This window comes from Scyliorhinus torazame, chromosome 18 (assembly GCF_047496885.1).
Source record: "Scyliorhinus torazame isolate Kashiwa2021f chromosome 18, sScyTor2.1, whole genome shotgun sequence".
In the NCBI taxonomy this organism is placed as follows: Eukaryota; Metazoa; Chordata; class Chondrichthyes; order Carcharhiniformes; family Scyliorhinidae; genus Scyliorhinus; species Scyliorhinus torazame.
Genome location: NC_092724.1, coordinates 137,960,484 through 137,980,853, shown reverse-complemented (window position 1 = coordinate 137,980,853; position 20,370 = coordinate 137,960,484). Strand labels below are relative to the sequence as shown.

Below are 20,370 nucleotides of genomic sequence, written 5' to 3'. Positions count from 1 at the left end.
TGCTGAGGTGGAAAGATAGAAAAATAAATGAAATGTAAAAAATCAATGTCAAATATCCAAGCTTGCCTAGATGTGTTCAACAGTAGCTCCTTGCTAAATAAAGATCTTTCACTCGTCAATTCTGTGTTAATAGTCATATAAGTTGCTCAGAGTTGTTATAAATCAATAATCTCCTAGTGACATGGGTTTTATGTGCTTTTAGTTCAAAACAGTGTGCTTAAGGAAGTTGGTGATGATCGAGATCGTCCAAAGTTAGACAAGGAGGCTGTAGAACAGCCTCAGATAAAGGTCCCAATAGAACCACCTGAAGAAAGGAATGGCAAAGGCAAGGAAGTGCAGCTGGATCGTCCTGACCAAGGTACTGCAAGTTGTGGTTGTATGAGAATTCACATTGAGTTGAAATTGAGGATTTTACTATTTATAGACTGACGGCGTGGTTATTTTACTCCTGACGTCAATGCAAAATTGTATTTGCTCCATCTCCGAACTGAAGAACAAGGCAGCCTCTATTTGTCCTTGTTCTTTTATCAACATTCTGCAAGCTGATCTTGTAGATTTACAAAAGTGGCTCGGGGATCATTTCCATTTTCCCCCTTTTGCAGAGGAACGTTCCATGCTCTAGCACAGCACATATTCAGATTTCACTTTGCATTGACTCTCAATTTTAAAACTTGGGCTAGCTTAAAGGTATCACTGGAGAAAAGGCTTGTAACGCAATGAAAGAAATGTCTTGAATAAATCAACATTCAAGTTAATGTTTATTCCACTGGTGATCAGAAATGAGGGTCTTATTTTTTAAATTTAATTGAAATGTTTTTAATGAGATAGTGTATTGACAGTAGCTTGTATAGTTTTACAATGTTATTAGCTGGTTATTTAATTTTTTCACAAATTATTCATTCCCAACAACTTCTGGGGACACATAAATGTTCATCGTCTGACCTCAAATTTGTTTTTGTTTTTTTGATCCACTGAGTAACATCACTGGACTGGCCAGCTTGTTTTATGGATGAACTCTATAAGTTCTCGACAATGGCGCGATTTATGAATATTATTGGAATCAAATCAATTAAACACCTTGCTTTCGAGTCCACTGAACCCACATTGACCAAGTGGAATTGGTTGGCAACTTGCATCTTTGTGGTGTGTCTGACTGGAACCAGAAACGCACAACATTGTATATTTTCATCAATCATGATTATACACAACTCTTAGAAACCCTAACTTATCAGCATTGCCCATGGAATGATGTGGAGGGAAGAATTGAAAAATGATGACAACCTTCCAAAATGAAAGATAAATACATTTTCAACGTTCTAACTGAGTGGGAGTGTTTTTTTTAAAACAAAACAAATTCCCAGCTGTTATTTGTAAGTTGTTGAAGAATACTTTGAATTTGTATCTGGCTTTTTTCCCCCCACATTATCTTTATTTGCAGGTGTTGCTCATCCAGTGGGAGAGGCTCATCGGCATGAACCACCTATCCCACACGATAAAGTAATTGTTGATGAAGGAAAGGATGGCGACGAGTCAAATGAAAATAAGTTTCCAGCAATGAACGGCAAGCAGCCAAATGATGGAAAACTAGAGGTGAAAAACAATTTCGATGAAGAGATGAAAGAATTGGAAAAGGGCAAAATGGTTAACCCTGGATTGAAAGAACGGGTAAAAGAAATTGACAGCAACATCAACGATGCTGGGAATGCCCCAGAGATTAATTCAAATCAAAAGGACCAGCCAGACAAGATGGAACCTGGGATGCATGTTCATGGTGCAGTACCTCAACCAGGTGCAGCATTGCAACAGCAAAAGTTGAATGATAACCGTGGCAAAGTTCCTGGAGAAAAAGATTCAGTGATTCATAATCCAGAAGAGAATGTAGAAAGTAGGAAGAACAAAGAGTTGGAAAAAGGTAAGCTGCACCTGATGGGATCTAAAACCCTGGTGGGTATCACAGTGGATCCTGCAAATGGTACTTTTTGCAGAGGATGGACATTGAGTCCTGTGGCAGGGGCATTGATCAAGTGAGCCGCTTTGCCTTGGTTGGTCACCAAGCTTGTTCTCTTGTGACTGCACCTAGCCAGGTAAGCGTTCCATCACACTAAGCTTTTGAGATGGTGAATAAGCTTGGAGAGACTGAGAGGGTAAGCCACTCAAGGATGCAACCTCTGCTCTGCTGCTTTATCACAATGTTGATATAGCTGGTCAATGGTGACCACGTCCAATATGGATACTTAACAATGATCACTGCTACTCTTACTCCTCCTCCTCCCTCCTCACCATGGTGCAGTGATTTCCCTGATATCTAACTCTCCTTAAACTGAAAGCTGCACTCGCTCTTAACTCCCCTTCATGCAAAGCCATGGGAAATCAACTGGTATATTTAAAATAAATTACAGCAGCCTGTCTGTTGGCTTTCAGTGTTTCTATTTGGGCTGTGCTAATCGAATTAATCCATTCATCTAATTATTTCCTGCAGAAATTGGGCATTGCCTTTTAATGATAGCTGGCTTTTCTTTGGCCAAAAGTATTTAGTATCCGACCTGATAGCAGAAATGGTTTTCTACCTTAATTTGCTGACTTGAGTTTCTGCTATGCAGCTAACATCAGCAAAATGGCATCCTTTAATAAGGCTTGGTTAAATCTCTCTGTGGTCGGGCAAAAAACTGAAGTTGTGGTGGGGGCAGAAATACTTAATTCAGCTTATCTTCTGTGGCGATGTTGAAAGGGAATAACGGTACAATGTCTCTACAATACTGTTCTTTACCATTTTGTGGTGAACGCCGTTTTTATGTCCTCTTTATCATATTTCTTGCATCAGTAGCACATGTTGAGACTGTCATCGGTGTTATGCCCTTTATATGTCTCAATTTTCATCCCAATTGGTTAAACTGTATTGTTCTTCCTCATTGGTACTTTCTCTTTAAAATTCACCAGACAAATTGCACGGAAATGTCTCCATAATTTCCATTCCATCACATTCCACAGACAAATTCAATAGTCTCATCCTAAATTATCATTTGAAAAAAGTTGGGAATTATATTTTGGCCACCACAGGAAAGTCGCTAATATTTATAGATAAGCGCTATCCAGTGACAGAAAAATTAGAACGACAGACTAATGGCTAAAATATCTGACCAAATCTTACATACCAGTTTTATATTCACTGTATTGAATTTATGAAGGACGTTGAAGCCCCCTAGTGTTGGGAAATTGTTCTTGCAATTGACTGGGAAAAAACCCAAATAATAACTTTATTATTTTAGGCAAATTTGTGTTCTAGTGCTGTTCTAACCCAGAGTTGTGTCATTAACATTGATCATATATGGGAAAGTCAATTTGATTTTGATTTTTTTTCCACCCTGCCCCATTAAGGTAACAAGAGAGATTTGCCTGGCCTGGAAAATGTTGGTGCAGCTGAAGTGCCACAATCGCATATCCGTGATGTGAGGGACAGTGAAAATGCAGTTTTAGAAGAAAAGCAAGATGGAAAGCCAGCTGAAGAAGGAGAGGGTGAGTTGCAGCAGAAAGTAGGTGGAGTGGTCAGATTAAAAAAAAAGATATTGAAATACTTTCTTGTTATGGTGCAAGTACAATACCCATTGTCTCAGTTGTCCTCTAATCTGTCTCTCTCTCTCTCTCTCTCTCTCTCCACGGGCCTCCTTTACCAGTCTTTTAAGATGTACTTATCAATGGAACATCGCTGCTCTTTTGTTAAAACTGCGCTTTCATGACATAGGTTGCTTTAGTTCATAATTGCACAACACAATGAAGTGACTTGTGAAAATTTCTGGCCTGCAGCATATTTCAAGTGCACAAGGAGCAGAATGCACTTTGCTAATCAATCCAGTCTGTGGCTTTTTCCATTCTGAATCTTAACTCAACAGAGCTGAACAAGAAATGAAACTGAAAGCTCAGTTCCAAAAGTTGTACTGCAGAATTCATTTGCATGTGTTGAATTATTCCATCCATTTTGGGTCTTTACCTTTTCTGATTTAAAACCCATACCTGCCATGCACCTTTATTATTTTAAGTGATGTGGTCCATATACAGGCAACTTGCAGGCAGAGTGTTGTTCTTTGCTGTAGAATAATATCGATAGTTTGGTTGCTGTGGGGAATTATAAATATTGTTGCCTTTTTTACCTACTGTAAATATGGCAATCAATGAGGTTGCCCTTCTTTCTTTGGACATCAATATTTTATTGCTCAGAGTTGCCAGGTATCAAATGATACCAACACAAGGTTCAAAAAGATATCGATCAAAAGAGCCAAACACCAGCTAGTTAGTTCAAGATCAAGGGTACTTTATTTACACACAATTATCATGCAACATAAACACTTCTAGTTAAACTACACCTATCAACTATGACAACCTGTACTTAACTTCAGGCACCCGGCTTAGGTCAGAGGAACAGTGGCCGTTGTTCGAATCTGGGTCTGTCGGGTCTGTAGAAGTAACTGCTGCTCAGCTGGGCTCATCTGTCTGGTACAGGTGTTGAACTTCAACTTGCTTCTGGGTGGTGTTGCAATTGGACGTAGACGTTGCCGGAGCACCAGGTCCAAGAGAGCCCGAACACATGGTGGTCTCCCTTTTTATCCTGGGGGGTTTTAGCGCTCTTTTGGGCGGTCCTTCAGTTTGGACCCCACTAATTGGGTAATTCTTGATCACTGTGTTCGATTCGAACCAATAAAGGGGCGGGTTACGTGATGGCTGGGTGTGTCCTAAGCGGTCATTGACCCTGTTGTTTACGCTTCCCGAGTACAGGGAGTGGCACCGAAATGTCTGGGATTGTATTGGTCGCTCAAGTATCAGTCCTTTGTCTGGAGGAGATGTGCCATCAAATGCTAATCGGTTGGGGATTTCGATATCGTCTGGATTCCTCACTCTCAAATATACATTCAGGCTCTGAGCCTGCCTGAACCTTGCATTGTCCATTTTTCCCGTTATGCTTTGCGACCTTCCCTTTTCCTTATTGTAAGTGGCCATCCCAGATGGCTACACTATAACCCCATTTCCAGCCATATCTTGGAACAATATATTATAATCATCCCACCAGATTAACTGAGTGGGAAGCATGTACTCTCCTGTGAAATGCTGATGTATTTCTCACATTGAATTAATAAGCCTTGAATTAAATTTAAGACATAATGTTAACATGCTTGTATTCTCTCTCTCTCTCACATTCTGTCTCTCTCTCTCTTCTCTCCCCCCCCCCCCCCCCCCAAACAAAAAGGGGATAAAGAACAATTGCACTTTAGGTGCAGATCAACCATGATCAAACTGCAAGGCCAAAAAAAGGAAAGAGGGGCTGAAGGGTCTATCCCTATTCCCATGTTTCTAAAAGCTATCTAATTTATAAATTACGCATAAATTTATAATTGAACAATTGTGTAGGTTTATAAGTGTAGAGCAAGGACTTCTGGTGACGGCGGGCGGGAGGCAGCCGCGCGTTGGCAGGGGGGAGGCAGCCGCGCGTTGGAGGGCTCCCCTTCGGGAACGGCATTGACGGGGAGTAACGCCCGGTCCTAGGGCCAGCGACGGCAGTAAAAGTCAGGAGACAGCGCACAGAGAAGAAGGATGTCAAAAAACACCAAAAAAAACGGCCGGGAAAAAAGCGGCTGAAAGTCCATTGGGGAGTGGAAAGGTCACCGCGGGGTCAACAAAGAAAATGGAGGCTGGAGCACCAGGGGAGGCCACAGTGCGTACGGCTGAAGAAATAACTAAGGTGATGGCTGCGGAATTCGAAAAGCAGTTGGCGCAGATTGAGAAATGTATGGAGTCAGTGAGGACGGAGATGAGGGAGGTTTTGAGTGCGCTGGTGGAGGAGGCGGTTTCCCCGGTGATGGCGGTGGCGAGCGCAGTGGCGGAGGTGCGAGAGCAAGGGGAGGTGCTGAAGGAAGTGGAGGAGACGTTATTGCAGCACGGTGATCAACTTGCCTCGATGGGGAAGGAGATGCGGAAGGTGATGGACATTAACAAGGATCCGCGAGGAAAAATGGAAGATCTGGAAAACAGATCCAGGCGACAGAATTTGAGGATTGTGGGGCTGCCCGAAGGAGTTGAAGGACCGAAGCCGACTGAGTATTTTGCTGCGATGCTGGCAAAACTATTGGGGGAGGGTGAGGATCCCTCCCGATATGAACTGGATCGGGCTCATCAGTCGTGGAGGCCTGTACCAAAGGCGAGTGAGCCGCCAAGGGCAGTAACTCTGTGCTTCCGTAGGTACAGTGTGAAGGAGAAGGTCCTGAGCTGGGCCAAGCAGAAGCGGGTGGTGCAGTGGGCTGGAGCTGGTATACGTGTGTACCAGGACTTTACGGTGGAGCTGGCGAGGAGGCGGGCTGCCTTCAACCGGGTGAAGAGGGCACTGTACATTAGCAAGGTGCAGTGCGGCATTGTATATCCAGCGAAGCTGAGGGTGACTTATAAGCTCAGGGACTTTTATTTTGGAACGGCGGAAGCAGCGGAGGAGTTTGCGAAGGCAGAAGGACTGTGGCAGAACTGACCAATTGAGGAATGGTCATGTGCCGATGTAACCTCATGACTGTATTTTCTTCTTTTTTGTATCACTACGCGCGGGTGTAGAGGCTAAAGGAGCCAATGTGGTATATATTTGGACAAGGGATGGGACTTTCACTCGAAATGAGGGCTCTTTGGGGTGTAGGTGGATATGCGGGGTTTGTGTGGGGATATTTGGGCTTTCCTAGGGCCGGGCAAGGGGGAAAGGGACCCGGGCGGGGGCCTCCACGCTGGCCGGTTTAAGCCGGCCAGTGAACGGGAGTGATGTGGGGGAGGGGCTGCGGCCATCGGAGCCTGGCAGAACAGGGTCCGAGTGGTCTAGCCGGGGTGGAAAGTTGGGGGGAGGGAACCGAGGTTGGGGGGAGGAGTTTTACAAGAGGCAGTGGACGGGAGGAGCTGGAGACTTTGGGGGGGGGGGGGGGGGGGACACAACTCTGGGGTATCATGTACGGTACTCAGAGGCTGGATGGCGTTGGTTGGGGGGGGGGGGGGGGGAGCTGTGTAGATTAAGGGTGACTACGGGTAATCACTGATTCCTTTTTGTCATTTGTTTATGTAAAAATGCGGGTTGAGATTTTGGGGTTGGTGGGCAGACGGGATCGTTGACATTATGGGGATTGACATATCTTGCTGATTATTGTTTATTGTTGATGGGTGTAAATGTGGGAGAAAATGTGAAAAAGGAGAATAAAAAAATAAAAAGTGTAGAGCAAAAACTCGGCTATTACGTTTTCAGGAAAAATGCTGATTTTGTGTTGACCCTTTTTTTAATGTAGATGGTGAGAAACATATGGATCATGTAGTTCTACTGAATGTGATTAAAGAACAGCAGGAACAGCAGAAGCGGCTCTTAGATCAACAAGACAAACTGTTAGCTGTTATTCAGGAGCAACATAAAGAGATCCACCAGCAAAGGGTCGATGATGAGGACAAAGGACAGCAGGGTAAGAGTCACGAAGATAGAATAAGACTAAGAAATGCTTTATCATGAGAATCACTACTTCAATGGAGAAATTCATCTAGCATTCCTCAATCTTTGGATCACATTTACTGATTTATTTAATGGAAGGGACAAGGTTGAGACAAACCATTCAACTTCTTCATTGATGTCACACTTGTCAAAGTTGCTTAATATTGTAAAGAGGAACTGGAAGTGGTAGATTCCACAGCATTGGAAATCAAAAGTCAAATTTACTAGGGACTGGAATACATTTGCCCATAACTTCCTGGCTCCCAAGCATCGAATCTGGGTATGTACCCCAAAGATGTGCTGGGAAATCCCTCTGGGAAGTTCAAGGTCAGGATTTACCCAGCAATTGTTCAGAAGCACAAACTTCCCTGGAAAATTGTGCTGTGAGCCATCTGACAAAGCGATTTAAATCACTAACTTCGGATGGCTCTGCCAGTGTTACACACATAGAACATTACAGCGCAGTACAGGCCCTTCGGCCCTCGATTTTGCGCCAACCTGTGAAACCACTCTAAAGCACATCTACACTATTTCCCTTATCGTCCATATGTCTATCCAATGACCATTTGAATGCCCTTAGTGTTGGCGAGTCCACTACTGTTGCAGGCAGGGCATTCCACGCCCTTACTACTCTCTGAGTAAAGAACCTACCTCTGGCATCTGTCTTATATCTATCTCCCCTCAATTTTATCTATCTCCCCTCAATTTAAAGGTATGTCCCCTCGTGCTAGACATCATCCGAGGAAAAAGGCTCTCACTGTCCACCCTATCCAATCCTCTGATCATCTTGTATGCCTCAGTTAAGTCACCTCTTACCCTTCTTCTCTCTAACGAAAACAGCCACAAGTCCCTCAGCCTTTCCCCATAAGATCTTCCCTCCATACCAGGCAACATTCTGGTAAATCTCCTCTGCACCCTTTCCCATGCTTCCACATCCTTCCTATAATGCGGCGACCAGAATTGCATGCAATGCTCCAAATGCGGCCGCACCAGAGTTTTGTACAGCTGCCTCATGGCTCCAAAACTCAATCCCTCTACCAATAAAAGCTATCACCGTACGCCTTCTTAACAACCCTCTCAACCTGAGTGGCAACTTTCAGGGATCTATGTACATGGACACCGAGATCTCTGCTCATCCACACTGCCAAGAATCTTACCATTAGCCCAGTACTCTGTCTTCCTGTTATTCCTTCCAAAATGAATCACCTCACACTTTTCTGCATTAAACTCCATTTGCCACCTCTCAGCCCAGCGCTGCAGCTTATCTATGTCCCTCTGTAACTTGTAACATCCTTCCGCACTGTCCACAACTCCACCGACTTTAGTGTAATCTGCAAATTTACTCACCCATCCTTCTACGCCCTCCTCCAGGTCATTTATAAAAATGACAAACAGCAGTGGCCCCAAAACAGATCCTTGTGGTACACCACTAGTAACTGGACTCCAGTCTGAACACTTCCCATCAATCACCACCCTTTGTCTTCTTCCAGCTAGCCAATTTCTGATCCAAACTGCTAAATCTCCCTGAATCCCATGCTTCCGTATTTTCTGCAGTAGTCTACAGTGGGGAACCTTATCAAACGCTTTACTGAAATCCATATACACCACATCAACTGCTTTACCCTCATCCACCTGTTTGGTCACCTTCTCAAAGAACTCAATAAGGTTTGTGAGGCACGACCTACCCTTCACAAAACCGTGTTGACTGTCTAATCAAATTATTCCTTTCCAGATGATTATACACCCTATCTCTGATAAACCTTCCCAAGATTTTGCCCACAACAGAAGTAAGGCTCACTGGTCTATAGTTACCGAGGTTATCTCTACTCCCCTTCTTGAACAAGGGGACAACATTTGCTATCCTCCAGTCTTCTGGCACTATTCCTGTAGACAAAGATGACTTAAAGATCAAAGCCAAAGGCTCAGCAATCTCCTCCCTAGCTTCCCAGAGAATCCTAGGATAAATCCCATCCGGCCCAGGGGACTGATTTATTTTCACCCTTTCCAGAATTGTTAACACCTCCTCCTTGTGAACCTCAAGCCCTTCTAGTCTAGTAGCCTGATTCTCAGTATTCTCCTCGACAACATTGTCTTTTTCCTGTGTGAATACTGATGAAAAATATTCATTTAGCACCTCTCCTATCTCTTCGGACTCCAAGCACAACTTCCCACTACTGTCCTTGACTGGCCCTACTCTTACCCTAGTCATTCTTTTATTCCTGACATATCTATAGAAAGCTTTAGGGTTATCCTTGATCCTACCTGCCAAAGACTTCTCATGTCCCCTCCTGGCTCTTCTTAGCTCTCTCTTTAGGTCCTTCCTAGCTAACTTGTAACTCTCGAGCGCCCTAACTGAAGCTTCATGTCTCATCTTTACATAAGTCTCCTCCTTCCTCTTGACAAGTGTTTTGACTGCCTTAGTAAACCACGGTTCCCTTGCTCGACCACTTCCTCCCTGCCTGACAGGTATATACTTATCAAGGACACGCAGTAGCTGTTCCTTGAACAAGCTCCACATTTCCATTGTGCCCATCCCCTGCAGTTTTCCTCTCCATCCAATGCATCCTAAGTCTTGCCTTATCGCATCATAATTGCCTGTCCCCCAGATATAACTCTTGCCCTGCGGTATATACCTATCCCTTTCCATCACCAAAGTAAACGTAATCGAATTGTGGTCACTATCACCAAAGTGCTCACCTACCTCCAAATCTAACACCTGTCCTGGTTCATTACCCAGTACCAACTCCAATACAGCCTCGCCTCTCGTCGGCCTATCTACATACTGTGTCAGGAAACCCTCCTGCACACTTTGGACAAAAACTGACCCATCTAAAGTACTCGAACTATAGTGTTTCCAGTCAATATTTGGAAAGTTAAAGTCCCCCATAACAACTACCCTGTTGCTTTCGCTCCTATCCAGAATCATCTTTGCAATCCTTTCCTCTACATCTCTGGAACTTTTCGGAGGCCTATAGAAAACCCCTAACCGGGTGACCTCTCCTTTCCTGTTTCTAACCTCAGCCCATACTATCTCAGTAGACGAGTCCTCATCAAACTTCCTTTCTTCCACCGTAATACTGTCCTTGACTAACAATGCCACCTCTCCCCCTCTTTTACCACCTTCCCTGAGCTTACTGAAATATCTAAACCCCGGCACCTGCAACAACCATTCCTGTCCCTGCTCTATCCATGTCTCCGAAATGGCCACAACATCGAAGTCCCAGGTACCAACCCATGCCACAAGTTCACCCACCTTATTCCGGATGCTCCTGGCATTGAAGAAGACACACTTTAAACCACCTTTCTGCCTGCCAGTACACTCTTGCAACTTTGAAACCTTACTCATGACCTCACTACTCTCAACCTCCTGTATACTGGAGCTACAATTTAGGTTCCCAAGCCCCTGCTGAACCTAGTTTAAACCCACCCGGAGAGCATTTGCAAATTCTCCCCCCCCCCCCCCAGGATATTGGTACCCCTCTGGTCCAGGTGTAGACCATCCAGTTTGTAGAGGTCCCACCGACCCCAGAATGAGCCCCAATTATCCAGAAATCTGAAACCCTCCCTCCTGCACCATCCCTGTAGCCACGTGTTCAACTCCTCTCTTTCCCTATTCCTCGTCTCGCTGTCACGTGGCACAGGTAACAACCCAGAGATAATAACTCTGTCCTAGATCTAAGTTTCCACCCTAGCTCCCTGAATTCCTGCCTTACATCCCTATCCCTTTTCCTACCTATGGCGTTGGTACCTATGTGGACCACGACTTGGGGCTGCTCCCCCTCCCCCTTAAGGATCCCGAAAACACGCACCCTGGCACCTGGGAGGCAACACACCAACCACGGGTCTCTCTCGTTCCCACAGAATCTCCTATCTATCCCTCTAACTATGGAGTCTCCAATGACTAATGCTCTACTCCTCTCCCCCCCCCCCCTTCCCTTCTGAACAACAGGAACAGACTCTGTGCCAGAGACCTGCACCCCATGGCTTACCCCTGGTAAGTCTTCTCCCCCCCCCCCCCCCCCCCCCCCCCAAACAGTATCCAAAGCGGTATACTTGTTTCTAAGGGGAACAACCACAGGGGATCCCTGTACTGACTGCTTCCTCCCAGCCCCTCTCACCGTCACCCATCTATCTTTATTCTTCGGAGTAACTACATCCCTGAAGCTTCTATCTATGACCACCTCTGCCTCCCGAATGATCTGAAGTTCATCCAGCTCCAGTTCCCTAATGCGGTTTCTGAGGAGCTGGAGATGGGTACACTTCCCACAGATGAAATCAGCAGGGACACTGTCGGCGTCTCTCACCTCAAACATTCTGCAGGAGGAACATTGCACTACCTTCCCTGCCATCCCCTCGAGATAAAAAAAATAAAAATAAAAGAAAGAGCTTACCTGTTATTCACTCCCCTTCTCAGCAAGCACTCATTCAGCAACCTCTGCGTCCTGCACGATAACACCCGAGGGAAAATAAAAGAAAAACTACTTACCAGTCACCAGCCAATCCCTTACCTGCAGGCTGTGATGTCACGGTTCAACTTCTTTCTACTTCTACCTGCCCTCGAGCCTTCCTCTTGATCTTTACAGCAGTTGTTTATTTTTTTTGGTTAGAGGAGGGGGTAGGGAGGGAAACACTGAAGAAGTGTTTCGGGTTTAAGTGTCACTTGACAACAGCTCCTCCACAAACCACCTTCAAGTTTGGGTGACCACAACGGAGGTATGCAAATGTCCCTTGCAACAGCCAATCAGCAGCTCCGCCCTCCTGCCCTCTGCTGGATGCACATAGCTACTCTGAAAGAATTAGAAGAAATAAAAACTCTTGTAACTTCAGCATAACAATTTTAAAGATCCAGACTGAGCCCCCAAGGGACCGCCGTGGTAGCAGATTTGATCCCGGCTCTGGGTCACTGTCCGTGTGGAGTTTGCACATTCTCCCCGTGTTTGCGTGGGTTTCGCCCCCACATCCCAAAAGATGTGCAAGGTAGGTGGATTGAACATGCTAAATTGCCCCTTAATTGGAAAAAATGAATTGGGTACTCTAAATTTAAAAAAAAACCGGAGGCTCTCAAAAGGTTGAACCAATTAAGTGCTGCCTCCTGAAATCTTCAGCCATTCGTTGCTGTTTTAAGCTGCACCTGAAATGTTCACACCAGCCAACTCTCAACACCCTTAACACAATAGTCTCATGTTGTCCAGGAGTGGGTATGTACGAGCTAGTTCTGTATTCATTGGAAGGGACAAAACCGGAGAGGATCAGCAACCTGAAATTCTTGCTGTCACAGTACATCACTGGACACATCTTGGACCCAATTGTTTATTAGTGACATTGTCTGTGCTTTGCAGCTGTATAAAAATTGACTAGATGTGTTGAGGTTTCATCCACAGCTTTATTCCTGAAGCATGCTGTATTAGTAAATATTAGTGATGTGTACAGGTACATTCTTTTTAAGCAGGTTGAATGCTAGACTGCCGAGAATCTCCACAATGTAAGATTGTCATTGCTGAGGCAAAAGGTTTTGTTTGGCCCAAAGGAATAATGCGGATCTGTAATGTACTAATGCTGTTATTTGGAGTATTGCACATAATTCTCTGTGTCTTTAAACAAGTATTCACAGGAAGGCTACAAGGCAATCCTACTTGAGGGTCGGTGAGATCAGTTGGCTGAGCGGCTGCTTTGTGATGCAGAGCGATGCCAATAAAGGAGGTTCAATTCCCCTATGGGCTGAGGTTATTCATGAAGGTCCCACCTTCTCAACCTTACCCCTCGCCGGAGGTGTGTTAACCCTTGGGTTAAATCACCACCAGTCAGCTCTCAAAGGGGAGAGCAGCCTATGGTCCCTCTGAGATGGTGGCAATCTTTACATTCCAAAAGACTTCTGGAGACTTATTTTCTCCCTTTGGAAAACAGGTGCGAGGTTTAAAGTTATGGATGGATTAGTTTATTGTCACGTGTACCGAGATACAGTGAAAAGTATTGTTCAGCGTGCAACTCAAACAGATCATTCCGTGCATGAAACATAATAGGGCAAACATGAAATACACAATGTAAATACATAGATACAGGCATCGGGTGAAGCATATAGGAGTGTAGTACTACAGAGTAGAGAAGATGTGTGAAGGGATCAGTTCAGTCCATGACAGAGTCATTAAGGAGTCTGGTAACAGAGGAGAAGAAGCTGTTTTTGAATTTTTAGTGAGTGTTCTCAGACTTTTATATCTCCTGCCCGATGGAAGAGTGAGTAAGCCAGGTGGGAGGGGTCTTTGATTATGCTGCCTGCTTTCCCAAGGCAGCGGGAGATGTCCACAGAGTCAATGGATGGGCGGCGTGTTTGTGTGATGGACTGGGTGATATGCACGACTCTCTGTAGTTTCTTCCAGTCTTGGGCTGAGCAGTTGCCATACTCTGCTGTGATGCAGCCAGATAGGATGCTTTCTATGGTGCACCTGTAAAAGTTGGTAAGAGTCAATGTGGACACGCCAAATTTCCTTAGTTTCTTGAGGAAGTATAGATGCTGTTGTGCTTTCTTGGTGGTGGCGCGACGTGGCTAGTAAGAAACTGAGCTAAATTTAGGTCAACGAATATTGTAAACTTGTAGAATAGACTACCGTCAAGTGCCATAAATACTGAATCTGTTGACTGCCATCGTATAACTTACCAGATTTCCTGATAAAAGCAGAGCTGCGATTGAAATAGACATTTCTAAGAATAAATGTGAAATTGTGTAGAGCTGTGTCGGTTATTTTCTCATGCCTTGGCTTTTGTGTGTTCCTGTAAAATATGTGCATTACTTTTCCTTTTTTTTTTTGTTTATGTCTATAGGCAATGAACAGACAGGTGAAGAAAATGAAGATCATGTGAAAAACGTTGACTCTATGAATGGGCAGAAGGCAGAGAAACCTAATGTCATCAATGCTGATTCCTGGGGTGACGCTCCTAAACCTGGTCAGGACCTACCAGTTGCTGACCACAAAAAGGATGGTATTGAACCTAAATATGCTTTGCAGGAAGCTCGAGGAAATGTACCAGAAAACCAGAATCAAGCTCGAGACTCCAGACAGGGTGGTGAAATTGGAGTTAATGCTGAAGCTAACCAAGTTTTCCCACACAATAGAGCCAAATTTAAAGAAGTCATCCAAAAGGTTGGGTTCTCAAAAGGCAGGGATGGTGAAAAGGTGCTGTCCCAACCTGATGCCGAAGTCCCAAAGGTTATTCTAAATGATGGAGAAAAATCTGTCCGAGAACATAGACCTAAAAATGCAAATGCTCCCGTGGAGAATGAGGTCAAAGTTCAAAGGGAAGGACCCGTTGCTGGAAATAGAAATCCAAATGTCCCAGGTAACGGGGCCAAAGTCGCAAAGAACGCTGAAGATCTCGGTATTAAGACAAAATCAAAGGATGAAGTTAATAAGATTGAATCTGAAATTGAGAACAAACCTTTAAAAGCTGAACAAGTACAAAAACATGGGAGTGATGAGAAGAATGAGAAAGTGAAAGTTGGGGATAGAGATACATTTCAGGAAAGGCCTAACCAGCCAGGTGGACACATTGAAGACCAGAACGAAAAGATCCACTCCGATGTGAATGCAGATAAAGTTCCCAAAAATCAAGCAGAAAATCTTATCGACCGAGCACAAGAGCCTGATGTAAGGAAAGTTGAGGAAGATCCAATGAAAAGCCAGAGAAAAGAGCAGGTTTTAGATGAAGACATTGACCTTCAGCATGTAGACCCAAATGCACCACTGAAACACAAGGAAGGGGACCCCATCCAAAAGAATGGTGAACCATACAAAGATTTGAAACTTGATGGAGGTGGTGACCTTCGTAGAAAAAAGAGAGACTTAAGGTCAAGTATGGATGAAAGCTATCAAGATGACAATGGTAGATTGATCATCAGCCTTGATCCAGTGCCAAACTTTAAAACCGATAATCTCCGAAGTGCACTGGAGAGTCAACTTAAACAGGCAGCCGGAGCATCATTCCAGATAGTTCAGAGTCGCAAGATAAAGCAAGTGACAGATATAGAAAAAGATACGTGATTCAACTAGCCTGTTTTCCAACCCATTGCATTTCCAGAGGAAGCCTATTTGAAGTTTGAATAACATGTCTCCTGGACGTATTAATCTACCTTGGTGTCCTATATGCAGCTAGTACAGTGTCATGTCTGCATTGCATTGTCTGAACAAATTCCACTTTAATCAGATCAATTCAATAGGACTTCAAGATGAATTCTGAAATAACAGTCCAAAAGAATTCCGAGAAAGGCAAATAGTTATCAGAATTTAGTTACCTGCTGAAATAATGGATATTCTACAAGCAGGTAAACCAATAACTGTACCTATGAAGCTCCGTATACTACTTGTACTGAAAAGCTCATAACCATAAAGCATTGCACATCCAGGAAATTGTAAAGGAAGTGTCTGTGAATTACAGGAAACTGCAGTTCCTGTCATTCTGTGCATCTGCAACCAGAAGCCACCAAGAATGAATGAAAATGACTTTGCTGTTGGGATTCTGACAGTTAAATGTACCTTTGATTGTATGAACGTCTGTTTCAAACCTTGGAAATGCCATTATTGGTGTCTTTTTCCTCTCAGGGCAACATGCTGTTTCACTGTAAACAGGCGCTTTTGTTGTATGGATTTTGAAATGGTTGTTCATTAGGGCAGTTGATTGTATATTTTAATGTAAAGATTTATAGTTACTGCCTAATTTGTTTACATGTGTGCACGAGAAACCTAACTCCTAGATCGACACATCATAATGGCTGATGTTTTCAAAATTTAATTTCAAATATTTCAATTTTTCCTGCTTAAAATAAACCAATTCAGCACCTTACGTATATTATTTAAAATGTGGTCTGTTCTCTTGCTGCATTAATTCTAAGTAAGCACATTGAATTTTACTGTAGTTGCACCTGTGGTAATTTTGACACTGTGAACCCTGACTAAATTATTTGACAACATGATTTTTTGCACATTGTGTCTCTCATGAACTGTTAAAGGTTCAATATTTAATTGTGGCCTTTTAGCTAATCTTTTTGTACAGTGTACTCATAAGCAAGACTATAGGTCACCTGTAAGCCCACAAAATTGAAACCAGTTAAGACCCAGTATACTTTTAAATCTAGAATAAGATCCTCTGCACAGTGGTTTCTCTCCTCCCCCCCCCCCCCCCCCCCTGTCATTTGTACAACACATTTTTATTAATATTTTTATAAAGAATTAACTTTTTTAAGTTGGCCTCATAAATTAACCTCAGTCTGGCTGCCATTATTAATTGTAGTTTGAAAATTTCTCAAATCTGACTGACCCTGAGATTCCATCACCTGTACCACAGCTATCCAATAAAAATATACAGCAATTTAAGTGTCAGTGGTAGAACATTAACTGTTCACACCACCCTGCGAAATGCATTAAAGACAGGAGAGCAGATACCAAGTGTTCTTTTTAGGCAAGGGCAGGGAAGTTTATATAAAAATATATAACAGACTGTTTCTTAAAACATAAGCATAAGGGCAGCACAGTGACTCAGTGGATAGCACTGCTCCCTCTCAACATGGACTCGGGTTCAATTCCAACCTTTTGGTGACTGTGGCGTTTGCACGTTCTCTCCGTGTCTATGTGGGTTTCTTCTGGGTGTTCCAGTTTCCTCCCACAGTCCAAAGATATGCAGGTTAGATGGACTGGCCATGCTAAAGAATTGCCCCTTAGTGTCCCCAGATTTGCAGGTTCGGTGGGGTTACGGGGATAGGGCAGGGGAGTGGACCTAGGTAGGGTGGGTGCTCTTTTAGAGGGTTGGTGCAGACTCGATGGGCTGAATGGTCTCCTGCACTAAGGATTCTATAAGTCTGCTGGAGTACGTCGCTGATATTTAATTAGTTGGGCTGTTCAAATAATTCCATGCTGCTGGTGCCACCGAGTTATTCCCACTTGGAGATCTCCCATAGACGTTATTTAGTAGCGTATTAAAAAACAAATTACGAACATCTAATGTTGAAAGCCAGTTTATATAAACTCTGCACACTTGTAAATAATAGTATTAAAGCATATAGTATGATGTGTTCTCTTGTGTGGCTTGGAATAGGCAGTAGTTTTTCAATTTGAGGACTGTCTGTCAGAATATCAATTTTATTTATGAAAATTGATCAGGACTGAGGACTAGGTTATTGTAAATACCCAAATTATTGTGGCCTAAACGTAGTCACTATTTTTGCAAATATTTTTAGGCTATTGACTTCCAATGATTCTCCACTGTCTAGCGCAACACCAAATCACAAACATAACTATTGGCTGAATTTGTCTGAAAAAATATTTACGTTCTATTCATATTTAAGTTTTGTAATCGCTGGCATCTGGTTGCCATCAATGCTCTAAGGGATCAAAGGTTAAAATCATCCATGCACCAATTACTTTTATTTCTGCCTCATTTTAAATGTAATTTAAGTTGATGCATGTGTTTTTCTGCATTTATCTTCCAGAAACATTGCAAAACTGTAGAGCATCTGTTATTATCATCAGACAATTAGTTAGCTTACTTTTAAATGAAACTGTATTCTGCTCATCTCAATAAAGAGGATGAGTCTGCACTTAGACCCTGACTTATGCTGCTTAAGCTACCTGATGGGAGATGAGCAGACACTGTATTTAATGCCTTAGCCTCTGGAATTCCTTGTTTCCTGTAGATAAGTGCCTGAGTTCCACTTGATGCCTTCTGTCAAGAAACAGCCAAGTCTTGTGAACCCATCATGTGGGAGTGTAAACTATACTTCTTACTGCAGAATTCAATAAGTGCTGAAATCTGATTCCCAAATGGTTCCTGGTATTAGTGTTTGAAACATCTCAGATTATTTATCCCCTTTTCTCTAACCTTTTTGCTATTTAAGTGTTTTATTGCTTTCAAAATGCTGTATTGGGTTAAACAATAATGAAGACATTGATAAAATCAAAAGTTGAAGGGCAAAACTTAAAGCCAGTTTGTTACCTCACCTGAATTTGATAAAGTTTAGATTGCATTTTTCCCAATCCTCTTGAAAGATACTTACATTTTCATCCAACCATGCTTTTTAGAATTGCATATAATTTACTGTACTTTATGTTAAGAGCTTTCTCCAAATGCTTGTAGTTGAGTCCAGTGTGAAATCGCAGCATCATTTGAAGCTGTATTCCTTTGTCAAGTTGATTCATCCTAAATCAGGATTTTTCTTCAACCAGTCATCAAATTTAGTCCAAGAACCTGCAAAATAAAACCGGATAATGAAGGTGGACAAAGCCATTGGCAGTTTAAGATGGGGATAACATACTGATGAGCTCACTCTTAAAATAACATTCCAAATGAATATTAGCTACAGACAGAAATTGAAATGCAGATGCACTCTGTATTCTGTCCTCCTGTTGTAAATGGTTGGTTTAACAATAAAGTGCATTTAATAGAAACACCTTGCCTGGAGTTTTCTTTTTTGTACTTCATGGGAATGTTGCTTTAGGATAAAAGCAGACTTGTAGCAAAAATGTTACTGTGTTATCACCAGAAGAACTCTGTGGTTCATTCAGCAATTTTTAGTCAATTAATCTGTACTGTAAGAATGACATACAGCCAAATGTGGAATAAACCATATATTATTCATAGTGTTGATCATATACAAGTCATAAACTATGCATTTTCATCCATATATTTCTAGCTAGTCCATAATCAAATATCACTGAAAAATTTAATGATTTGAAAGTCATGTTTCCTGCATTGACCATATCCATATTTGAAAATCCAAAAAAACAAAACCATATTCTGCCCATAAAAATTTGAGTTGATGGGGTTTTGTTGGGGAAGGTGGGGTGGGAGATGATTTCAAAACTCATTGGGTGGGGGGGGGGGGGGGGGGGGGAGTGATTTGTTCACCTTTTTTTGGTATGTTCTCAACGGATCTCGCAATTGGTTATTTTCATGAATACTTGGTAATTTCTCATTGGCAATTTCAAACCAATTTTGATTCCTACACTCCCTACCTCTTCACTTCTAATTTACAGCTGTCGTAATTTGCACAAATCAAAAAACTTGTAACCACTGAACTGTGCAAGAAGGCAGTAGTTCAATATACATTTTTAATATATATTTATTTATCTTTATGGCTATACAGTGTAAAGCACATGGCACAGTATTTAAAAACCAGAACAGCAACAACATCAGACAATACATGATGGAACTTGCATTTATACAAGACCTTTCACAATTTCTGGACATTCCAAAACACTTTCTAGTCAAGCATTCACAGTTGTATTGCAAGGAACATGGCAGATGCATGTGCAAAATTTCCCTCCACAATGAGGGAAGGTGTGGCCCTTGTTTAATGTGTCTTCCATAAAGCAGCACTTCTGACTGTAGAGTATTCCTTCAGTTACGGCGCAGGAATGCCTGCCTGTGATCACGTCTATGGAGTTACTTGACTCCACAACCCTTGCACCAAGACAAGAGTGCTGCCACAGCTAAGGCTGAACACCTAATTCCTGTATAATCTATAAATATTCTATACCTACACAGAATTATCTGCAAAAACCTTGACTGTAGTATGGTATTTCTATTATAATTTGTATCCACATTTACTGTGAAAGCAAACAATATAATCTGGTTACCCTGTAGTTGCAGCCTTTGCATGTAGTGTTCTGCAGGGAAACAGTTCTGAAGATTCAATCGACAAATGTAATCGATAAATATAAACTTATGAAATCAAAAATTAAAACTGCATAACTTCTGAGATGTTATGCATAAGCAGTCATGTATATAGTGATAGACAAGACCTCCACCAGCAGCGGCAGTAGAGAACAGCCACGCGGCATTGTTACCTCAGGGAGTTGGTAGACGGTCTTTATAGTGGGATAGTCACAATTTGTAGT

General features: G+C 42.8%; 1 protein-coding gene across 1 annotated transcript in view; it reads left to right on the top strand.

The window, feature by feature from the left end:
* slc38a10 (solute carrier family 38 member 10) overlaps positions 1 to 18,918 on the top strand; it is a 132,479-nt gene extending 113,561 nt beyond the window's left edge. Inside the window, exons 12-16 of the mRNA XM_072483463.1 lie at positions 203 to 358; positions 1,439 to 1,912; positions 3,376 to 3,513; positions 7,296 to 7,463; positions 14,306 to 18,918. Coding sequence (XP_072339564.1) covers positions 203 to 358; positions 1,439 to 1,912; positions 3,376 to 3,513; positions 7,296 to 7,463; positions 14,306 to 15,522 — 2,153 coding nt within the window. The 3' untranslated portion in view covers positions 15,523 to 18,918. The remainder of the gene's footprint in view (positions 1 to 202; positions 359 to 1,438; positions 1,913 to 3,375; positions 3,514 to 7,295; positions 7,464 to 14,305) is intronic.
* Positions 18,919 to 20,370: the final 1,452 nt, after the last annotated feature.